The 20,928-nt window shown below is 33.9% G+C and overlaps 1 protein-coding gene across 5 annotated transcripts in view; it reads left to right on the top strand.

The window, feature by feature from the left end:
• The window catches only part of NOVA1 (NOVA alternative splicing regulator 1), a 148,740-nt gene that overhangs the window by 125,486 nt on the left and 2,326 nt on the right, over nt 1-20,928 (top strand). For all 5 annotated transcript variants that reach the window (XM_023623356.2, XM_023623352.2, XM_023623362.2 and 2 more), the window contains one exon: nt 20,179-20,928. This exon is cut by the window's right edge and continues 2,326 nt beyond it. In XM_023623356.2, coding sequence (XP_023479124.1) covers nt 20,179-20,928 — 750 coding nt within the window. The remainder of the gene's footprint in view (nt 1-20,178) is intronic.

Raw genomic sequence — 20,928 nt, 5'->3', positions numbered from 1 at the left:
TTTATTAAAATGATTAAACACATTTTCATTTTGTCTGAGTTGAGCTTCATTTAGGTGAGAAATGTTATTTTCTTTAATATTTCCACTTTTTTACTAATAAAAGACCTTATGGGATTATTTAAATATTAAACAAAAGTTTATCTTTTTATTATATTTTTCATATAGCTGACAAATTAACTTCAGACTATATTTGCTAAATATATTAAATGTGTCTTTTTCATATGAGCTAATATAGGCTATCAGATTTATTTTGCTCATTTATTGATTCTAATATTCTTTCAACCTCAAGAAAAATGCTAAAATGAAAACTGAAAGCAAAACTAACATTTAGGATGTTATTCTATAGTAGGAACTTCATTTTCATTTTTTGCAGTAGCATTCCCTTCAGAAAGAAATGTTTTATAATGCTCACATTTTAGCCGCAATCAAGCACTTTAAAAGGACACATCTCTAGTGATGAAACCCAGCTCTTCTCTTTGAAGGAAATGGTACTACATAAAGTGAGAACCAAGCTTTATCACTGATGCAGGAAGTTAACAAGTGTGGACGTTTTCACTCTATATACTTTATTACATGAACTTTAATTATATGATACAGAAAACTATCAGGAAAACAAGTGATTTGTTTTTAATGTTTCTCTTGTACTTCATCATTCTTTCTTTTCCAAAAAAATAAGACAGATGAGTACAACAGCAATAAAAACAAAACTAATGATTTTTCTCAATATAAAAAGTAAATATCCTGGATCTAGAAAGGAAAACCATCTCAATAATTTTGTCTATGAAGTTAGATTTGTATTTTCTTTCATATTTTATATGAACATGTGAATTTTTATCAAATGACTTCTTGAAAAGGCTAATTGTATGTTGAAGTTTACTAATATTATATTTTTACCCTCTAAATATGTTACCACATTCACCTCTGCCAAATCTAATATTTTTCTAATTCGAAATAATAAGTCATTTATGGGTTTATACTCTGTCCACTATTCTCAGTTATATTTGTTAAATGTATTTTGTTTGTACTCTATTCTCTTCTGTTCTCGTACAAACAGGCATAGTATCTCCTGGATAACATGAGGCAAAATATAAAAGAACAAAACAAAATCCTTAATAAATTCATTGAAGGAATTGTAATCATTATCGTTCTTTATGTTATTAGTGGTTTGTAATTATTTCATTCTCTACAGTATTTCCCAATAGGTTCCCTTCATGTTGTAGGACAGAAGGTCATTTAGTTTTGTTCTTCAGACTTTAGGTAGCTCATAGTTGTTTCTTGTGGATGGTCCTAGTTAGCTTAGCTTCACTGTATTGACTCACATCTGTAAGGATAACCAAGATAGAAAAATGGGTTCTAATATGATAATCTTAAACTCTCCATAATTAAAATATACTTTTAAACCTATAAGAAAATAACTTTATTACTGATTTCCGTTTACTTTATTCTTACCCAGAAATTTAGCAGATATTTCTCCAGTTTTATAATTGGCAGAGATAGCTCAAAGTCAGAGGATTTTGTTTTAAATTAAAAATTATTGTTTATGTGTTATAGGTAATATGGTACCTTCTGCTGTTAAAAGTAACTATAAACCTCTTCCATATGAATTTTTATAAGCCAATACCAAATACATCCAGAAATCTATTTGTGTTATTTCCATCAATAATAGCTAAATGAGTTATGGTTGAGTTCTTTTTCCAGAATAAATGGTTCATCTGTGTTACAAACTAATATGATAAAAAGAACTAAGGGACTGTTAATATTCAGAAAACCCAAGAAATAAAAAGCATGGAAAATGCATCAAAGAGTAAGTTTTAATGTAGTTTCAATATTTAAAAATCTTTTCTATTCTTTTAAAAATGATTACATATGTTTCATTACATACTGAATTTTACTTTCCTGTCCTCATGTTTCCACAGGTCAGACTGTTTCCACAAGTCAGACTGACAGACTAGCCTAGTCCACAGGTCAGACTGACAGACTACAGCTACAATGTTGTGGGTCTATAATAATTTCCCCCTGAAAATGGAAGGATTATCATATAAGAAGCCTTATAGAATGGTGGTTAAAAGTCAAGATGAGCCAAATTGCGTATGATCACATCCTTGTTCTGCCACTTACTTGCTGAGTGAACAGAGCCTCAGTGTCCCCTTCTGGGAAATTCAGATGATAATAACACCTCATAGGGTTGAAGTGAGAAAGAAATTCATTAACTATTCTTAGAACAGTACAGAATATACTATTCACCATATAAATGTTAGGTTATGTTTGTTTTTTTCTTAAATATCTTTCAAGAGATGATGAAAAAGGAAGACTATTTAAGATGGTAAATGATACAGCATGCAGCTTATTAAAACTGAATTTTATCTTTCAAGAAAGATTCTAAGATACTGTATTGCTGCTTTTTCAACTCAAATTTTTCTGGAATCAAAGTCTCTATGCTTTTTAAGATAAACTACTGTACAATTATTTTCTTCTCTAGTGAGAGTACTAAGTTACTTGTTATCTAATCAATAAATCAGATTGCTATCATCTCCCTATTGAGAAAGAAAAGTTAGTATGGCTAGTAGTTTTACAACTTATACTATTTTTGCATGTGTTGCTTATTGCAAAGTGCAAGTTTGAAATTTTTTTTATTTATTTATTTTTTTCTGAGGAAGATTCACCCTGAGCTAACATCCACTGCCAATCTTCCTCTTTTTGTGTGTGAGCCGCCACCACAGCACGGCCGCTGACAGCTGAGTGGTGTAGGCCCACACCCAGGAGCCAAAGTGGAACACGCTGGACTGAACCACTAGGCTACCAGGCTTGAAATTTTTTACAGATGAAATTTTAAATGTGAAGCAAACATAAAAATATGATAAATAGAATGATATTCTTTAAGAAATGTGTTTAAACTTAAAAAAATAAATAATGAGCTGGGTTTGATCAGTTCTCAGTTACTGACGTTAAATTTTTAAATCACTTCAAGATTCCACAAAATGGCTCTGTTAATCAGTCAGTGGTGCCAAAAATTAAATCCCAGCCTTAATTTCAGGCTCCTGATTGTTAGCTCTCCTGGGATTCTTCTCAAATTTCAGCAACAGAAGAGAGTGAAAAAGAGTGATTTCAGAAATATGTGCTTTATAGACATTTATTTACTGATAAATTTGAAATGATGTATCAAAATCTATAAAACAAATGAAAATAGGCAACTCATAGATATCACCCTTGCTATGGTTACAGAAAAATATTAATAAAACTCAGTGATCTTACTTTAAATTCATGACCATAGATCTCAGATGGACCTTAATTCTGTCAGACAATCATAAGCCCATCTACGTTTTCACTCTCTAGATGACAATTTCATAAATTCTCTTCTTTCAACCCCTGTATTCGTTTTCTGTTGCTGTGTAACAAATTGCCACAAACTTAGTGGCTTAAACAGCACACATGTATTATCTTATATTTTCTGTGGGTTAGGAGTCCAGACACCACTTAGCTGAGTCCTCTGCTTGCAGTCTTGCAAGACTGCAATCAAAGTGTCGGCTGGGATGCATTCTCATCTAGAGGCTTGACTAGAAACTAATCTGCTTTTAAGTTCATCCAACTTGATGGCAGCATTCAGTTCCTTGCAGCTGTGTGACTGAAGGCCCCACCTTCTGACGTGCTGTTGGCAAGAGGCAGCCAGCCCTCCTATTCCAGAGACTGTCCAAGTTCCCTGCTGTGTGACCCTCTACAGGCACGTCACAGCATGGCTGTTTGCTTCTTGCAAAGCCAGCAGGGGAATCTCTCCAGTGTGTGCCAGCAAGACGGAGTCTTACATGTTGAACCTAATCACGGGAGTGACTTTTTACCTCCTTTGCCATGAAACATAACTTAATCACAGTAGTGATGTTCCATCCCTTTGCCATATTCTGTTGATTAGAATCCAGTCACAATTTCCACCCACACTCAATGGAAGAGATTATACAAGGCATAACACCAAGGGGCCATCTAAGAATTGTTCCTACCACCACCCCCCAATATCTCTTGCTCCATCCTCACTCCCAGCTGATGACCTTACTTCCTACTTCACTGAGAAAATGGAAGCAATCAAAAGAAAACTTCCACGAACTTATACCAATACATATACTTAATGGGCCAGCATTTATACCCACATGTTCTACCTTCTCATCCATTACCATAGGCAAACTTTCCCTGCTCCTATCTAAAACCAGTAGTTTCCATTGTATATTGTCTCATCCTTTTTCCTTTATTCAAGACACCCCGTCAGCAGTTCCACCTTTTTCCTTTATCTGTCAAGTTTTTGATCTCTTTGGGATCATTCCCATCAGCATACAAATATCTGTTTTTCCCCTGTCTTAAAAGACAGAACAAAACTTCTTTTTCCCACTTCTCCCATTAGTTAATGCCCTTCTTCATATACTCCCTTGTAACAGAACTTGTGAAAGTATTTTCTCTGCTCTCTGTTTTCCAATTTCTGTCTTCCCATTCTTTCTTAAATCCACTCAGTCACGTTTTTGCCTCCACTGAAATGCTTTTGCCAACGTCGGTGATGACCACATCACTAATTCCAGTTGTCTGTTTTCAATCCTCGTGGACCTGTCAGCAGTATTTGTCCTGATTTATCACTTCCACTTCCTTGGTATACTTTCTTTGCTTGGCTTCCAGGATACTGCACACTCTTAGTTTTCCTCCTGTGTCATGCCATATGCTTCAGCTCAGCATACTTTGCCAGTTCCTCCCCCATCCCACTTAATGTCAGAGTGCTCCTGGTCTTAATACTTGAGACTTCTTCTGCGTTTATATTTTCTTCCTCCTCATCTAATACCTTGGCTTTTATATTCTGACCTCTGTGAAATTTATGTCTCCAGTGAGAGGCAGGTTTACTGTGAACTAATGAAGCTTGAACCTTAGGATACCTTAATCTGCACCAGCTTATTACAAGGCCCTGTACCTCATTTTATGTTCATAATTTTGAATATATTTCCCAAAGATGTCCCCTAAAGTTGTGTAAGATTTAGGCCCCACATAACTTAGGCTCACTTTTGGCTCCAATCCAGATCTCACAGTGAAACTACAGACTATATCCAGTTTCCTGCTCAGTGTTTCCACTTGCATCCAATGGACATCTTAAGTGTAACAAGTCTAAAAACTGCCCCAAATCTGTTCCACCTGTAGCCTTTACCATTTCAGTTGAAGGCGTTTCCATACATCTACTTGCTCAGACCAGAAATCTTGGATCTATCCTCGTCTCTTTCTTTTCTTACCCCAAATCCAGTTCCTATAAGAATTCATGTTGATTCTACCTTTAAAACATACCATCACGCTCCACTGAATGACAGGGATACATTCTGAGAAATTCATTGTTAGGCATCGTCATTGTGCAAACATCAAAGAATGTACTTAGACAAACCTAAATGGTATAGGCTGCTACACACCCAGGCTGTATGGTACTAATCTTATGGCACTACCATTGTACGTGTGGTTCATCATTGACCGAAATGTTATTATGCAGCACGTGACTATATATAGAATCTTAAGCACTTCTCATTACATCTACTGCTACCCTGGTCCAAGCCAGGATTATTGCAGTAGCCTCCAGACAGGTTTTCCTGCCTTTCTGCCCTTGTTCTCCAAAGTCTGAGCAGACTAAGTATTCTTTTAAATATCCGTCGATTTATATGTGTGTATATATATATCTTTGCCTACACCAGTAATAGTTTACCATTTCACTCAGTAAAAACAAATATCCTCAAAATGACATTCATTAACTTAGAAGATCTGGCCCTCGTCACCTTAACCTCTTTCACTTCATTCCCTACCACTCGCCTCCCCACTCACTCTGCCCCAGGCACGTTGGCCTGCTCGCTTTTTCTTGCAAACAGAGGCATACTCTCACCTCAGTATTTTGCTCTTGCTTTTCTCTCTGTGTGAAATTCACTTATCTCAGAGATCTATTTGGCTAACACCCTCACAGCCTTCAAGTCTTTGTTCAAAATTCACCTTCTCAATAAGGCCTTCCTGACCACTCTGGTTAACGTCGCAGCCTGGCCTCCCCCTTCTCCCAGTACTCTTGGTTCCCTTTATCTTGCTGTATTTTTTTCATTGCCTCATAGGATACTATATACTTTACTTACTCCCGTGTTTATATGGACTGTCTGTCTGGCTTTCCTAGAAAGTAAGTTGCATGAGAACAAGGATCTTGGTTTTATTCTCTGAGGTTTCAGAAGCACTAACCTGAAACACGATAGGTCCTCAGATACTTGTTGAACGACTAGTATTAGTTGGAAGAATAGGCTTAGAGTCTCTATGATTTAAAACTTGTTTTTTTTATTTTTGAAAATTTCTTCTTCAAATGAAATTTTGCAGAGAAGTTCCCTAAAAATATAAGCCAACTGGAAAACAATACTTTTGATTGAATAAAGAGGTTGAGTTAAAGGGACATCATAACCTTCTTCATTAAACTTCTATTTTACTACTTGTAGTACCCGGAGCACCGTTTGAAAACCAGTCAGGTTCTTGTCTCAAGTATTGTCATAATTCTCCAGCAAAATGTCAAAATTAGTATTCATTTCCTGCAGTGTGTGGGTGTGTGTGTGATGTCAAGATAGTGTTCTTTAGAAGTGTATTTAAGAAAGTCCTACAAAAATAGTGAAATCCAAATGTTCTTTATAAATGAACTTATTGACTTTACTATATATATTAGATTTTGTGTTCTTTGCTTACTGTTAGGATGTGCCTTATAAAATTGCTGATGTTTGAGTACAGTTTCTCAGTGTACATCGTATACATATTGAAATCTCAAAAAATTCTCAAGAATAAATTAAACCAAAAAAAGCACAGAATCCAGATTAAGAGAATGTTCCCTTTTCATATAAGGACATAAAACATCCCATTAATAAACAGACTTACAATAATTTTGGAAGAGAAGATTTAATATCATAGAAATATCAATCCTTTTAAACTCGATTGTAAATTTATTGCAATTTTCATTTTCTTCCCATTTTTTTTCTGGTTTTCTGTGAGAGAGAAAGAAGGCAAAATGATTTTAGTATTCGTATGAAAAAATAAATGCCTGAGAATTACCATAAGACAATTAATAAAATAATTACCCAGAAAATATTTGTGTGGGACAACATACTTCACTCAGTATTAAAACTTACTATAAAGCTATCATAATAAAAGGAATGTGATATTAATACAGATATAATCAGTCATTGAAACATAATAGGAATTTCAGAAATAGATCCAAATATGTATGGGAACTGTACTTTATCATATATTAAGAAAGGTAGTGTAATTTAGAGATTAAGAGAACTGTGATCTTGACCCATAATTCCTGGCTTCAAATCAAATCTTTGTCACTTCGTAATTTTCTGATTTGAGGAAATATCAGTTAACTTCACCATCTGTGTTTTCTCATTGTAAAACGTGAATAATTACAGTGCCTACCTCATATTCTTAAATAAATCAATAGATGAGAAGCGTTTAGAACACTGCCTGGTTGAGAGTAATTATTAGTGTTATTTAATTCATTTTAGAAAAGGATGTTTTATTTAATAAATAAATACAGCTGAAAGAAAATAAATTTAGACATCCACCCTATACAACATTTAAAAATAAATCTCAGTGCATTCACGATTGAAACTGGAAGACTATTTGACGAAATTATAGTGTTTGAAATCAAGTTGAGGGTGACTTTCTTAAGCAAGAAGGAAATCCAAAATGGAAAGGAATAGGTTAAAAGACTTGAGTATATAAATTTTTATATTTTTGATAAGGCAGAATGCAACATTAATAAGCAAATAAGCAAAAAAGATGATAATATCCTTGGGAAAATATGTTGACCACATGTGACAATGAATTGTTAACTCGTATATGGAGAACTCCTAGATTTATGTGAAAAAAAAAAAAAACCCAGGAGAAAAATAGGTAAAGATTATGAAAAAGCAGTTTACAGAAGAAGAAATTGAAATGTCCATTAAATATGAAAGCATGTTTAACATCACCAGGCATCAGGGAACTATGAATCAACCTCACAAGATTATACTTTTTTTTTGCCAGATAGACTAAATTTTATATGTGTGTATATAGTACACATGTATTGGGAAGACAAAAATTAATCTGTGTGTGTGTTTATAAATTAAAAGTGCTGGCAAGGATATAGGAAATAATCATTCTCATACGATGTTGATGTAAGACATGGTATAACATTACAGCTTTTGAGAATCCATCTGGTAAAACTTAGTGTACCAAAACATAGAAATATAGAGACAAGGATGTATATTACTGTATTACTTACAATGGCTAAAGGTGGAAAACAACCTGACCTCTGAGAGGAGGATGGCTGAATAAATTATGGTATTGCAGAAGATTATGTGGTGACGCTATTAAAAATAATGAGTTAGAGCCACATAAATTGGCCTAGAATAGTGTTCATAATATATTAACCGAAGAAAATTACGTTGCTAAGAAACATATGGCCCTATCTTTTAATAGTCAAAAAACATCTTGTGTTTATGTATCAGCAGGGTGATGACAAGCATTATGAACATTATTAACTTTTTCTTTTTATATCTATATATTGTTTTTAAAATGTTAACTAAGAGAACGTAAACCGGATGGAAAAAAAATGACTTCAATTGTGGTATATGCAGTGTTTTAAGGAATGTAAAGTGTGATTTTCCAAGCCATCGGGAAAGATGGGACTGTCTTTTGACTACATATCGGTTTGAGCTACTTGACCCTTCATTTTCTGGCCATGGGATGCTTTCCTGAGAAGTTTCGAGGAGGGTCACGAGAAAGAGGCCTTAGGCCTAGAGGAGACACTTATTAACTCACGAAGGAAGTGGCCGTTGTTTCATATGTTAACGTTATGCCAAATTAAATGATTTAGTAGCATTTGTAAGGTTTTTCATCATTCTTTCTAAATTAATATATCGAAGGTCCTCAATCCTAGCATCAAATCAAAATTACTTATGGAGACTCTTATTTAACAGGTCTAGCATGAAATTCCGCATTTGTATTTGAAGAGTTAGAGAAATATTTCCTGAAGCCTCCTGAGATGTTTGGGAAACACTCTTTACTCTATTAAAGATGCACAGTTTATTTAAAATGATGATAATCATGTACTATATCAAACTATCTTTTTACAAATTTTAATTCGACTTTTTTCATGAAATAACACGTTCTGAATGTTTGAAAAACACTAAATTAAAGAAAAAATATTTAATTTGTACAGAAGTTGAAGAGTGTTAGTTTTTTCATTGAGAATAGTAAAGGTTTACTAATTAATACAATTTAAATCTATGGAGAAATATTTTACAGAAGATGATTATCTTTTCAGATAGCATTAGTAGTCTTTTGACTGTTACCAAACACAGTTAGAGGTTCTCTTACCTTGGAGATGTTTATATATGCAGATGACATTAATAGTTTTTAAGCTTGTTTAGCAATATTCTTGCCAGAAACTATGGAAAAGGGTTAAATGAGTACTTCCTAATCATAGTCACTCTATTGCGAGCATCCAAGTTTGTTAGTGTGCTGTAGACGGCAGGTCCTTCACACCCAGCTATGGAAAATAGAGGATCTCCCTGAGGGCAAGTTAAGAATTTCTGCTGAAAACAGTACACCATTAATATTTTCCAGTTAGAATTCTAACACACCATTTGGTAAATACCAGGTTATGTGACCTTCCAAAGTCCCTTTTAAAGGTATAATTTGAAGATATGTTTATGGAAAGTCTAGGACTTTTCAAGTTTTCAGATTGAAGAAAGTGGAACACTTCAGGGGAAGAGTGTTAATGAAATAGTCTCTCTGTAATGTTCCTTGTTTTCCATCCCACGTCTGGCTTAGGCATTGGTAAAAATGCGTAGACTGCCTTGTCTAGTACTGACTGGTAAGTAGGCAGATTTGCAATACTTTTTTTCTTTCTGGACCACCTCTCAGGTAGAGGTGTTTGGTTTGCTTCATCAGCATCCTCCCTGCCCTCATAGCTGTGATAGCTCTTGCACACAGCGTGTTTTCAAGACAGAGTAAACATGCCTTTAGATAACCGAAGTCTTTAATGCCTCTTTACTCCAGAATGTGCACTAGTCTTCTTGCTCTGTGTGCATATACAGTTTAACATTTTTTATCTTTCAAATAAAGCCATATAAAATGGAAAATACCTAAAATAGCAAATTGAGTAGTTATCATTTATTTTCAACATTTTTATTTTCTTTTAAAAATGCTTACAAGTAGGACTGTCTTTGCATATTCTCTCAGATAAGAATAGTCTTGCCATATTAGGGGGTTTGGTTCCTGCTCACTGTGGAATGAAAAAATGTTTCTCGTTGGTTTTTCTAATTTTTTATCTTGATTTAGGAATATTCCAAGAGATAATAAGTTAATCTTTTTCATCTTTTCTTCTGAACCTAATACCTTATGGTTCATTTTGTTGGTGTTTGGTTCAGCTATTTCTTTCTTCACTTAGATGATATAGTCTTTCAGTTACGCTTTAAAAATATTTTTGAAAAAGGAAGTGTTCTGTTTCATTAACTTCAGATTGCTTGTAGCCAAATAATAGAAGTTATAAGATTACTGTATTTTTATTTGTTATTCATTAAATATTAGAAGTGAACTACTTCAATACGTATATAGGAAAAGAACAAAGAACTTAGTTTTGACTAATAATACGTTTTGTTAAGGTGCAGACATTCTTCTGTTATTCTGTTTATTGTTAGTTAATATTTGTTTGCTCATCTCAAGTATTAAAAAATAATAATTCATAACATTTTCATTTTCTTAATGACAGTGGTTTGTGATAGTAAATTATCAACCTCCTTTTGCTAGTAAGATACAGAAATGCAGATGTGTATTATTTAAAAAAAATAAGTATTGCCTTCAGAAAAACTGTTGGTAAAATTAAAATATAAGGAATGTTGAATTAGCATGCTGGTAAATATAAAATACCTACAAGCAACTATAATTTGATTTCAGTAATATCTTAAATCATATCAAAAATATGACATGAGTCTTTTCAACTAATAATAATTTTTAATTTTAATGGTAAAAAAATTTGTAAAAATAGAAAACTCAAATCACGAAAGTTTCTTTGTAATTAATTACCTAGTTATCTAAGTTTAAGTAGAGATCAATTTTCAAACATAGTTGAGATATTTACTTCCAATAATATCTTATCTAATTAGTTTGGTTACATCATGGAGTGTTAAAGCAATCCCTGAATTAACTCAGAATTTCAAAAGCTTTGTATTCCAAGATTAACTTTGTGGTTTTCCTAAACAGGCCTTTACCTTAATTACATGTTTCTTATTTAAAACTATGACTTTGAATTTCCTTATTTTAAAATATAAAAGTATTTTCTAAATCTTCTTTTCTGTCATTTATCAACTTATTTTTTATGTATGTTTAAATATTTAGTAGTCTTCATTTTACCACCTGACTGTAAGCTTCATGAAAGTGAGATCGTATCCTTTTTATTTACCTCTGTATCCCCAACATCTGGAACAGTGCCTGCACAGAGTAGGCACAAAGTAAATAATTGTTCAATGACTACCAGACTGTATGCAGTTTATTTTAAATGAATTGCTTATTCTGCTTTTGCAGGAATTATTTATTGAGCAGAATAATTTTGGGATAATTTTTCCATTTTCTTTTGTTACACTGCTTTTAAAAAATCAAAATAAAACAAAGAGTATATGGTAGGAAAAAAAGCTCATCTGAAATCCAGTCTCTGTTATTCCTTATACTTCACTTTCACCTGCATATAATTTTACACTGTCTAATCCAGACTCTACATTTACATTTATATATTTTTTAATTTTGCATTGATATTTTCCACATTATTTTATAATTTCGTATAGTATCTATACACTGTTCTGTGTATATGACATTCTCCATGTGTTGAATTATTTTCCAGAAGGAGTGCAGGAGAGAAACTAAGTTAAAGATCATGCTCATTTTATAACTTAATGTATTCTACAATGTGACTTCCGAAAGTCAATAAATACTGCCACAAATGTTTTTTAAAAGAAAGAGATTAATAGTTAAACCATTTCCTCATTTACATTTTGTTCACTTTTTTTTTTAGTGATTAATTTAGCTGCTCTGCTTTGAATATCTTTGACTATTTTAGAGGTTAAACATTTTCTTGTCCTACTCACCTCTTTACTGTTCACTACGTAATGAATTGTGTATTCACTTTGACCTCTAGGTTCCCTTATCCATTCCTGTGGCAGCCTTAAATACTATCCCTGTGTTAATTGTCAGATTTCCTCGGATCTTCAAACCTATAGCCAATCCACGACTTGACATTTTCTCTTGGATGGATGTCTGATAGGCATTGCAAACTTAAAATATCTAGAATAGAATTCTTGATTCCCTCTCTCCTTATCTCTTTCACTCCTTTTCCGTCATCCACTTCAGTGAACACAACTCCTACTCATATTCTGTTTTTACTTTTTAAATTGATTTTTACAACCTTTAAAATAGTAAATTGAAAGCGTTAGGTTTCATATAAAAATACCAATATTACAAATACATTTTTTTAACTAATCAGAATTAAGAACTCTGAACATATATCTTATTATATGTACCCTGAAAGAGCTGGGCTAAGAAGAAAAGGTTTAAAATAATAATAATAATAAAATAATTGTGGTTTCAAAGAGCTTTTTGATAGCTTGACACATGAATGATGATGACAAATAGAACTCCCAGAAATTTAACCTCAGTTAGTAAAACCTGGTTTAGTAAACTTTAAGAACACAGTACCCCAAGTTATTTTTATTTATAAATAATCTGTTGCCTTATAATAGTTTATCGTTTATGGCCTTCATAGTTTCTTCATAATTATTTGACTTCCAGTCGTTTTCTTTTTTGTTATAATTATATCTACAGTGCTTGTCATCTCAACATAACAGGAATAGTTTGAAGGGCTTGTTTTCTCTTCTTCTTACCTCTAAAAAATAGATTTTTCCTATTTTTCTTATTCCCAAGTGTATCCCTCTCTGGAATGTCATGTGATATATCTTCAAAATATGTAGCAGTCACCAAAAGAGGAAAAAAGCTTTGAATAGTGCTTCAAGGGGCAAAGTGAAAAAAATGTATTCAGTGAAAAATAGTTGTTAAACTTTATTTGCCTTTAGAAATTTCATGGGGATTATCATTCATTTTCTGTCTTCTTCCAAAGAGACAGAAAAAGAGGTATACGTCTGTCCTTCTCTGTCATATCTTGCAGCTGGAGGGGAAAATAAAGTATGGCCCTTTGGAAGAAGATATAAAATGAAGTACAATCTCCACAAAACTTTTGTTACTTTGAGGTAAAATGCAATTTCTTGAAACAAGGCAAGGGTGGGAGGGAACTGCACTAGTTACGAATTGTGATTATGACTCAGTAGACACTATTATTTGAGCCATCTTATTAATTGATCCTGTTCATCACTTAATCAAGGAAACACTAATACATTTGTATTCTAGACTTTGAGAGCCAATCTGACCATTTCTTATGGCTAAAGAAGCCTAGCCACAGGCTTAATAAGTAAGAAACTACAAAATAACTTAGGAAAAACATAATACATCAAGGAACATTTAAGGAAAAGGCATATAGTATATATTTAATTATGTTTGGTTTATCTCAGTATGGTTGCAATATAATCTTTGAATTTTAGATTTTATAGATGATAAAGTAAAGAAAGTTATTCTTGTTTTAAGAACCCAAAGTCATATTTTACACACACACACAACTGCATGGCCATGATGGAATCTTTCAAATAGTTTATTATTTTGTTCTTATACAAATCTGTATTTTATTTTTTGGCTTTATTTTTTAAACAGTTATCCAGTTGATAACTTCAACCAAGTGCAAATAGGAAATGCAAAATTAAATAAGATAATTGGCCTTCAGGAAGGTAACATTTGTAAGAGAGAGAAATATCTGTTGCACTCTAATATAAACCAGCATAAGATAAGTAACATAATAAGAAATATAGAAAAGTACTTTGACACTTCTAGTTTTAGGGAACCAGGATTGAGTTAACAAAGTACATTGCATTTGAAATACTCTTGCAAGATGTGTTAGATTTTAGCAGGCAAAAATGTATGAGTTTTAAGGGGAAGATTAGTGTGGGGATATAGGTAACATTTCAGTCAGTTGGAACCAATGAATAAACAAAGGCAGGACATAAGAAAACTAATACAGAGTATATTCAGGACTAGCTGGTAAAGTTTGGATTCGGCATATAATACTAGTCATAGAAGATGAAGTGGGAAAACAGTTGGGAACAGGGTATGGAGAATTTAGAATGTCTCCACAAGGAGTCTGGATAATTCTGTGGGTAGTTGAAGGGGTGTTACTGAAGGCAATTGAGTAGGGCTTTTTCATGATACTAAAATAGAAACTCCTTATCCACAGTCTTATCAAGTTGATTTTATAAATGATGAAACTGAAGTGATTTGGCAAAGGTCAAAGAGCAGAGCCAGGGTAAGAGCCCATCCTAACTGCCAATTCTAGATTCTCTTTATTCTACCACACATTACTTAAGATAGGATAAAGCAGTAGGACTGGGCCCAAAGCATTTCAGAGGGGAAAATGTCAAAATGTCAGCAGTACATAACAGGATGTAGAGATCTAGGGAGCAAGAGAAGGCACAGATGGCTCCCAGGTAGAAAACCTGGTGTTGGCGGTGGGTGGGGGATAAGGATATATGAGAAAAGACAGCATGGTATTTTACAATAGAAACTAGACATGCTTATGAAAACTGCTGCCTTTGCTTTGCTTCTCAAAAGTGACTAGTAGAGAGCTGGAAAAGCTGCTTTTCTCTTCCTTCTGGCTACTTTTTTTTTTCTTTGGAGGAAGATTAGCCCTGAGCTAACATCCATGCCCATCTTCCTCTACTTTATACATGGGACGCCTACCACAGCATGGCTTCCAAGCGGTGCCATGTCCACACCCGGGATCCGAACCCCGGGCCGCCGAGAAGTGGAACATGCGAACCTAACTGCTGCACCACCGGGCCGGCCCCTAGATACTTGTATATTCATAGCTCTGTTGTGCATATTTTGTCAAACAGTACTTTTCAAGAAGGCAGTTATTTATGTATTTAAAATCTGTATCAAAATAAAAGATTTTTTTCAATTTGCTTTGGTAAGCAATTAGATATAGATGCCCCCAAATGACACATGCATCTCCACTGGACACTGCTAAAATGGTGCCTCAGTAGCCTAAGTGTAATACCGTAGGGACATGAGAGATTTATCCTGTTAGATCAGGGAGGGTGTATCTTGGTAAAAGGTAAACTGAGTCATCCATTTGTGTCTCTTTACCAGAGCTCTGACAACTTGACTTTTAGAGTATCAAGAGGTACAATAGATATTTCTTTTGGATAGGCAAATATTACATGATATAATAGCATGTAACTATTTTCAAAGATACTATTCGGTCAGTTATAAATTATAGAGATACAACTCAAAGTGGCTTAAACAAAAAAAGGAATTGTATTGATTTTGTGCTGGCTTTGGACGTGGTTAGATTCACATGTCAAAATTCTGTTGGAAATTTCTCTCCATTTCTGGAGTCTCCTTTTACCTAGGTTGACTTTATTTTCGGTCAGGTGCTCCCTCTTTCCACGTGTGGCGAGGTAGTCATTAGTAACGTCAGGCTTGTGTTCTCCTAGGTTAGAAACACAGGCACTTCTATCCCAACAGTTTCACCAGTTTCTGAGGCTGACTCTTATGAGGCCATCCTGTGTCACGTGCTCAATCTCAAGTCACTAGCTGCCAGGGTGTGGAAACTGTGATACATCAGACTTCGGTCGTGTTTCCAGCCCTAGAGGCGCTGCAAGCTTGTCAGCCTCACCCGAAGCACATGCACTAAGAATGAGAAGGTGTTTCCCCGAGGAAAACGGGTCTGTTGCCAGAGGAAGGAAGATTGATATCAGCTGAGTGAATGAATGAATGAATGAAGTAACAGGTATCCACTATTGATAGGAATGCTTTATAAATGTAAGGCAGTACATATGTACTATAAAATCTGGCAGCCCTCAGTAATACAGTCCATACTATTCATTGAGATATCTTAAATTATAATGGAACTTCTTTTGCATTTATTGTAAGGTATGGCTTTATGAAAAAGTTCAGTAGTTTTTCTGCTGTAATGATGAAGAAATGTGATGCCTACAGACACCCTCATTCCTTTATAAGACCACAATGAGTTGGAGTTCCTATTTAGCAAAGGAGTAAATTTGTTTGTCTTAATGCTTATTTGTCATCAGAAACATATGAGTATTAAAGCCTACCTTTTTGGTATTTTTAATATTTTCATAGGATTCCCATAGAGGTTCTTCTTTTGTGGTTGCAAAAAGAGAAATCGTCACTTCATTACTTTTTTTTTCTGAAAGTTGATGCTAGTAAAATTAGTATAATTATATCGTTAATATTATGTTTATTTGATATAACAAATAATTATAAGTCTAGGAATAAGGAAAATTTAAGCGAAGATTCTTTTTCTTTAGAAATAATACCATTATTTAGGCAGATCTTCACTCCTCAAATGGGTTTAGGTTTGAACAGGAACGCTCCAACACGGAGATGTGGAGATGTCCAAGAGTAAAGAACAGCACAGTGATAGGACAGAGAAGAGAGATGGTCATCATCTCTCAGAGGTTTTCTACATACCCTTCTCCATCCAGTTAGGCTTTGTGTCTCCTTCGTACCCTTTGTATACTTCTGTAGCAGCACTTTCAAGGCTTACTGCACCCGTACATTTACACCTATGTTTCCTACAACTAATCTAGAAGTTCTTTACAGGCAGGAACAGTGTCATATTGTATATCGTTTATCTCTGGCTCCCAACACACGGCCTGGGCCACTAAGCATTCCACAAAAGACTGGATGGATGGTCACAACTGTAGATCATAGCTCTGAAGGGAAAACCGATTTGTAACTGTCAAGAGCATATCTGATTTCGTCAATGCATGCTACACCACATAATTTGTATGCTGTTGAAGATCCAGTACTTTTTTCTCTCAATTCTTTAGAAATAAGAATACATAAATTTATGTGAGTCAGTGTGTTAACAGAGTTCACCAGTGAAAATGAAGCCATACATAGAATTAGAATTTGTTATTTATCATTTCAGTGGGGATACAAACACTGTCCATGCACAGACTTTTCCTTTGGTAAATGCTGTGTTCCTATCTCAGAAGTAAGCAAATGGCCTATCTTCCCTGATTCTCCACACCCCTCTCTCCCCACCCACCCAGTGTTCAGTTGCCATTTTCCTTGGCTGGGCTATTAAGTATTTATATTTATTAAATTTGGAATTTAATAACTTTTATATTTATATTTCTTTTAATTTTCTAATTTAGTTTCTAAGATTAGTGATCTTATGCAGAATTATTACTATCTAACGTTCAATGTTACTTATTATAAATATTAATGTGTAGTCATTAATGTCTTCTCTTAAATCATAACACATTTATTTAGTTACATGTGGACAAATGTCAGTCATACCAACAAAATCTGGGGGCCACGTCACTATTTGATAAAACAGCAATTTTGGCTGACAGTATTTTATATAAGTTTATTTCAGATAGTTAAACTGAAATCCAGGTGTTAGTACTTACTACGTAAAGACATATAAAGATAGATGATGTGGTGTAATTCTTCTTTATAATATAAAGATAGATGATGTAGTGTAATTCCTCAATTTGCAAAGATACAGATTTTTCAGATGTTCACTTTTATGAAAAGTCCACACACCATCTCTAAACTATGCATTATTTCAGAATTTTTGAATGTTGAAAAGAGAGAAAAATGATTAAAGGGAAAAATAAGAAAGGACAAGCTAATGTGAAATAATAATGTAAGTACTATGCACACATTTGCAAGTTCTTTTGTAAGGATAGAACTTCCTAGAGTTTTTAAAAAAAAAACTGTAGATGCAGTAAATATAGTATGAGACTCATGTACAGTGTAGTAGAAATTAGTATCGTCACACGTCTCATAGAAACTTAAGGTGACTTTACAGTGGCTGTTATAAAATTATATATTTCATTACTTTTTATTGATAGTCTATAGGATACTTCCCATGATTAACTTTTCATATGCTGTTCTCTTCCTGGATTGTAATCATGCAGGTAATCATTACAATGAGCAAAATAACAGTGATATTAGAATTTAAAGTAATTTAAGAACAGCTCTTTTGAAAATCTTGGTTGATTAATATATCTTTCTTCATAAAAATTGTTAAAACCCTACAGTTTGCCAGGATATAAATGTTTTCAACCATATTTTATTGCAAAAGATGTTCTGATTTTGAAAAGAAATACTTATTTATAAAATATAGTCAGATTTAACATTCAAATATTTAAATCCTTAAAAGTAAGTTTTCTCAGTGCGTCATGTGCAGAGGATAAAATGAGGATGATTCTAGTTCATCTTTATAATTGATGTAAGATGTAATCATGATTTAACTTTCTAATTATAACACTTGAACATACTTCAGCATTTCAGACAAATAATTTTCTACAAAAAAGTGAACAAAATTAACAAATTTAATTTGTTAAAAAATGTATTTCTCAGACTACTTCTTGAAACTGAATGCACTTAATCAGGGGAATATGAAGGATATATTTGACATTTCTAGGAAATGTTTCTAGAAAATTTAGGTATTTTTTTCAATAAAATGAAATGATTATATAGGCAAATCAGAGTGAAACAAAATGCCACTGTGATTATAAATTATGTGTGTGGGAAGAAAAGTTTGTATGCGTGTAATATATGTAAATATATCTAAGAGGTGCCCCAGTCTAGAGTTTGAATTTATACTTTCACTGCTTGCCACCTTAAAGAGCAAAATTGCCAAAAATGCATGGCTCTATTTCTTTAAAATATTCTTACCCAAATCTGTGTTTTAAAGGTACATGGCAGTACTTGCTAAAAGTTAACTAATGAAATGCCTCAAAGTATCTCAAGTAAATTCCTACTCAGATTTCAGCAAATTATTTCAGCCTGCCCATTTTTAATGTCTAGAACAAGGAAAGTGATTCCTTCAGTGCTTTATCAGTGACACAACATTCAGGGTTTTTGATCTACTCATTGAGTCATAAATCAGTGCCATCTGTATCTTTGTTCAACCAAATAAAATTTTAAATGTTAATATCTATATTTTAATTTTAGGGGTTGTGGAAAAGACCATACTGAATTTATACTTCTTATAATAGTATTTGATTAGGATTAAATCAAAATCTGCTGGGTTTTGTGGCTGGATGTTTCAATACAAATTAGCTAAAATGCCTATACTTCATATGGTTACGTTGGGTCATTGTAAATATTCATGTGACTGCAATAATTTTTCAATAACCTTTGGTAGTATGATTGTAAGTCCTACTTTTAAAAATGTAGCTGTGACTGCCAAAAAGAGAATTATCTACTTAAAATAGTCATTTCACAAATTTAGATAGAGCATCCAGATAATAGTCTCAAATAGTCTTAACCTACCTAAAAGCTATTAATATTTTTTATATTATTAATTATTTAGAAGTATTTGTTTCTTTTATGAAGTTATATGTTATCAGCTTAGTTGAAGAACTAAAATACTACTCCTAATAATTTTATTGACCTCTATCTCTGAAAACATTAGTCATGAAACAAATAAGGTATTGAACAACACAAAAATTACTAGATGACAAGGAACATGAAATTAATGTTTTGAAGGGACTCCAGCTAGAACTTTCCTCCTTTTATCTTTACTAACTTTGCTTTATAATCCTGCACTCTTTGTTTGTAAATGTTTTAGACCAAAGATATTCTTAAAGCAAAATAGGTGAAGAATCATCAAAAGCATTTTGATTTTGCAGCTATATAAAAATGTTACCATTGATGTATAGTTATGATTCCCTCTTTTTTAAACATAATCTCTTATAACTTCTACTGCAAAATGCACAAAGACTCAAGGAAAATTTTTGTTTAATAATTTTAAACTGAACATTGCATTTTCCTTTGAAAATTCTAAGTTCTCAAGATAATTATATTAAAATGTGATAAAAGTCACTTTAGAAATTGTGGTATTTCTGTCTTTCATAAATTGCGTTAAACTAATTTTCAAGCTATTATTTTACTTTTTCTAGGATAGCAAAGTAATATGATGTATGTGCGCAAAACAGAAGTATTATTTATACGTATTTTTTTTGATTACAGGTAAAGATTATAGTTCCCAACAGCACAGCAGGTCTGATAATAGGGAAGGGAGGTGCTACTGTGAAGGCTATAATGGAGCAGTCAGGGGCTTGGGTGCAGCTTTCCCAGAAACCCGATGGGATCAACTTGCAAGAGAGGGTTGTCACTGTGAGTGGAGAACCTGAACAAAACCGAAAAGCTGTTGAACTTATCATCCAGAAGATACAAGAGGATCCACAGAGTGGCAGCTGTCTCAATATCAGTTATGCCAATGTGACAGGTCCAGTGGCAAATTCCAATCCAACCGGATCTCCTTATGCAAACACTGCTGAAGTGTTACCGACTGCTGCAGCCGCCGCAGGGCTCTTAGGACATGCTAACCTTGCGGGCGTTGCAGCCTTTCCAGCAGTTTTATCGGGCTTCACAGGCAATGACCTGGTGGCCATCACCTCTGCACTTAATACATTAGCCAGCTATGGATATAATCTCAACACATTAGGTTTAGGTCTCAGTCAAGCAGCAGCAACAGGGGCTTTGGCTGCAGCAGCTGCCAGTGCCAACCCAGCAGCAGCAGCAGCCAATTTGTTGGCCACCTATGCCAGTGAAGCCTCAGCCAGTGGCAGCACAGCTGGTGGTACGGCGGGGACATTTGCATTAGGTAGCCTGGCTGCTGCTACTGCTGCAACCAATGGATATTTTGGAGCTGCTTCTCCCCTAGCTGCCAGTGCCATTCTAGGAACAGAAAAATCCACAGATGGATCAAAGGATGTA

This window comes from Equus caballus, chromosome 1, assembly GCF_041296265.1.
Source record: "Equus caballus isolate H_3958 breed thoroughbred chromosome 1, TB-T2T, whole genome shotgun sequence".
NCBI classification, from domain to species: domain Eukaryota; kingdom Metazoa; phylum Chordata; class Mammalia; order Perissodactyla; family Equidae; genus Equus; species Equus caballus.
Note: the sequence above shows the minus strand (reverse complement) of the source record. Positions and strands in the feature narration are given on the sequence as shown.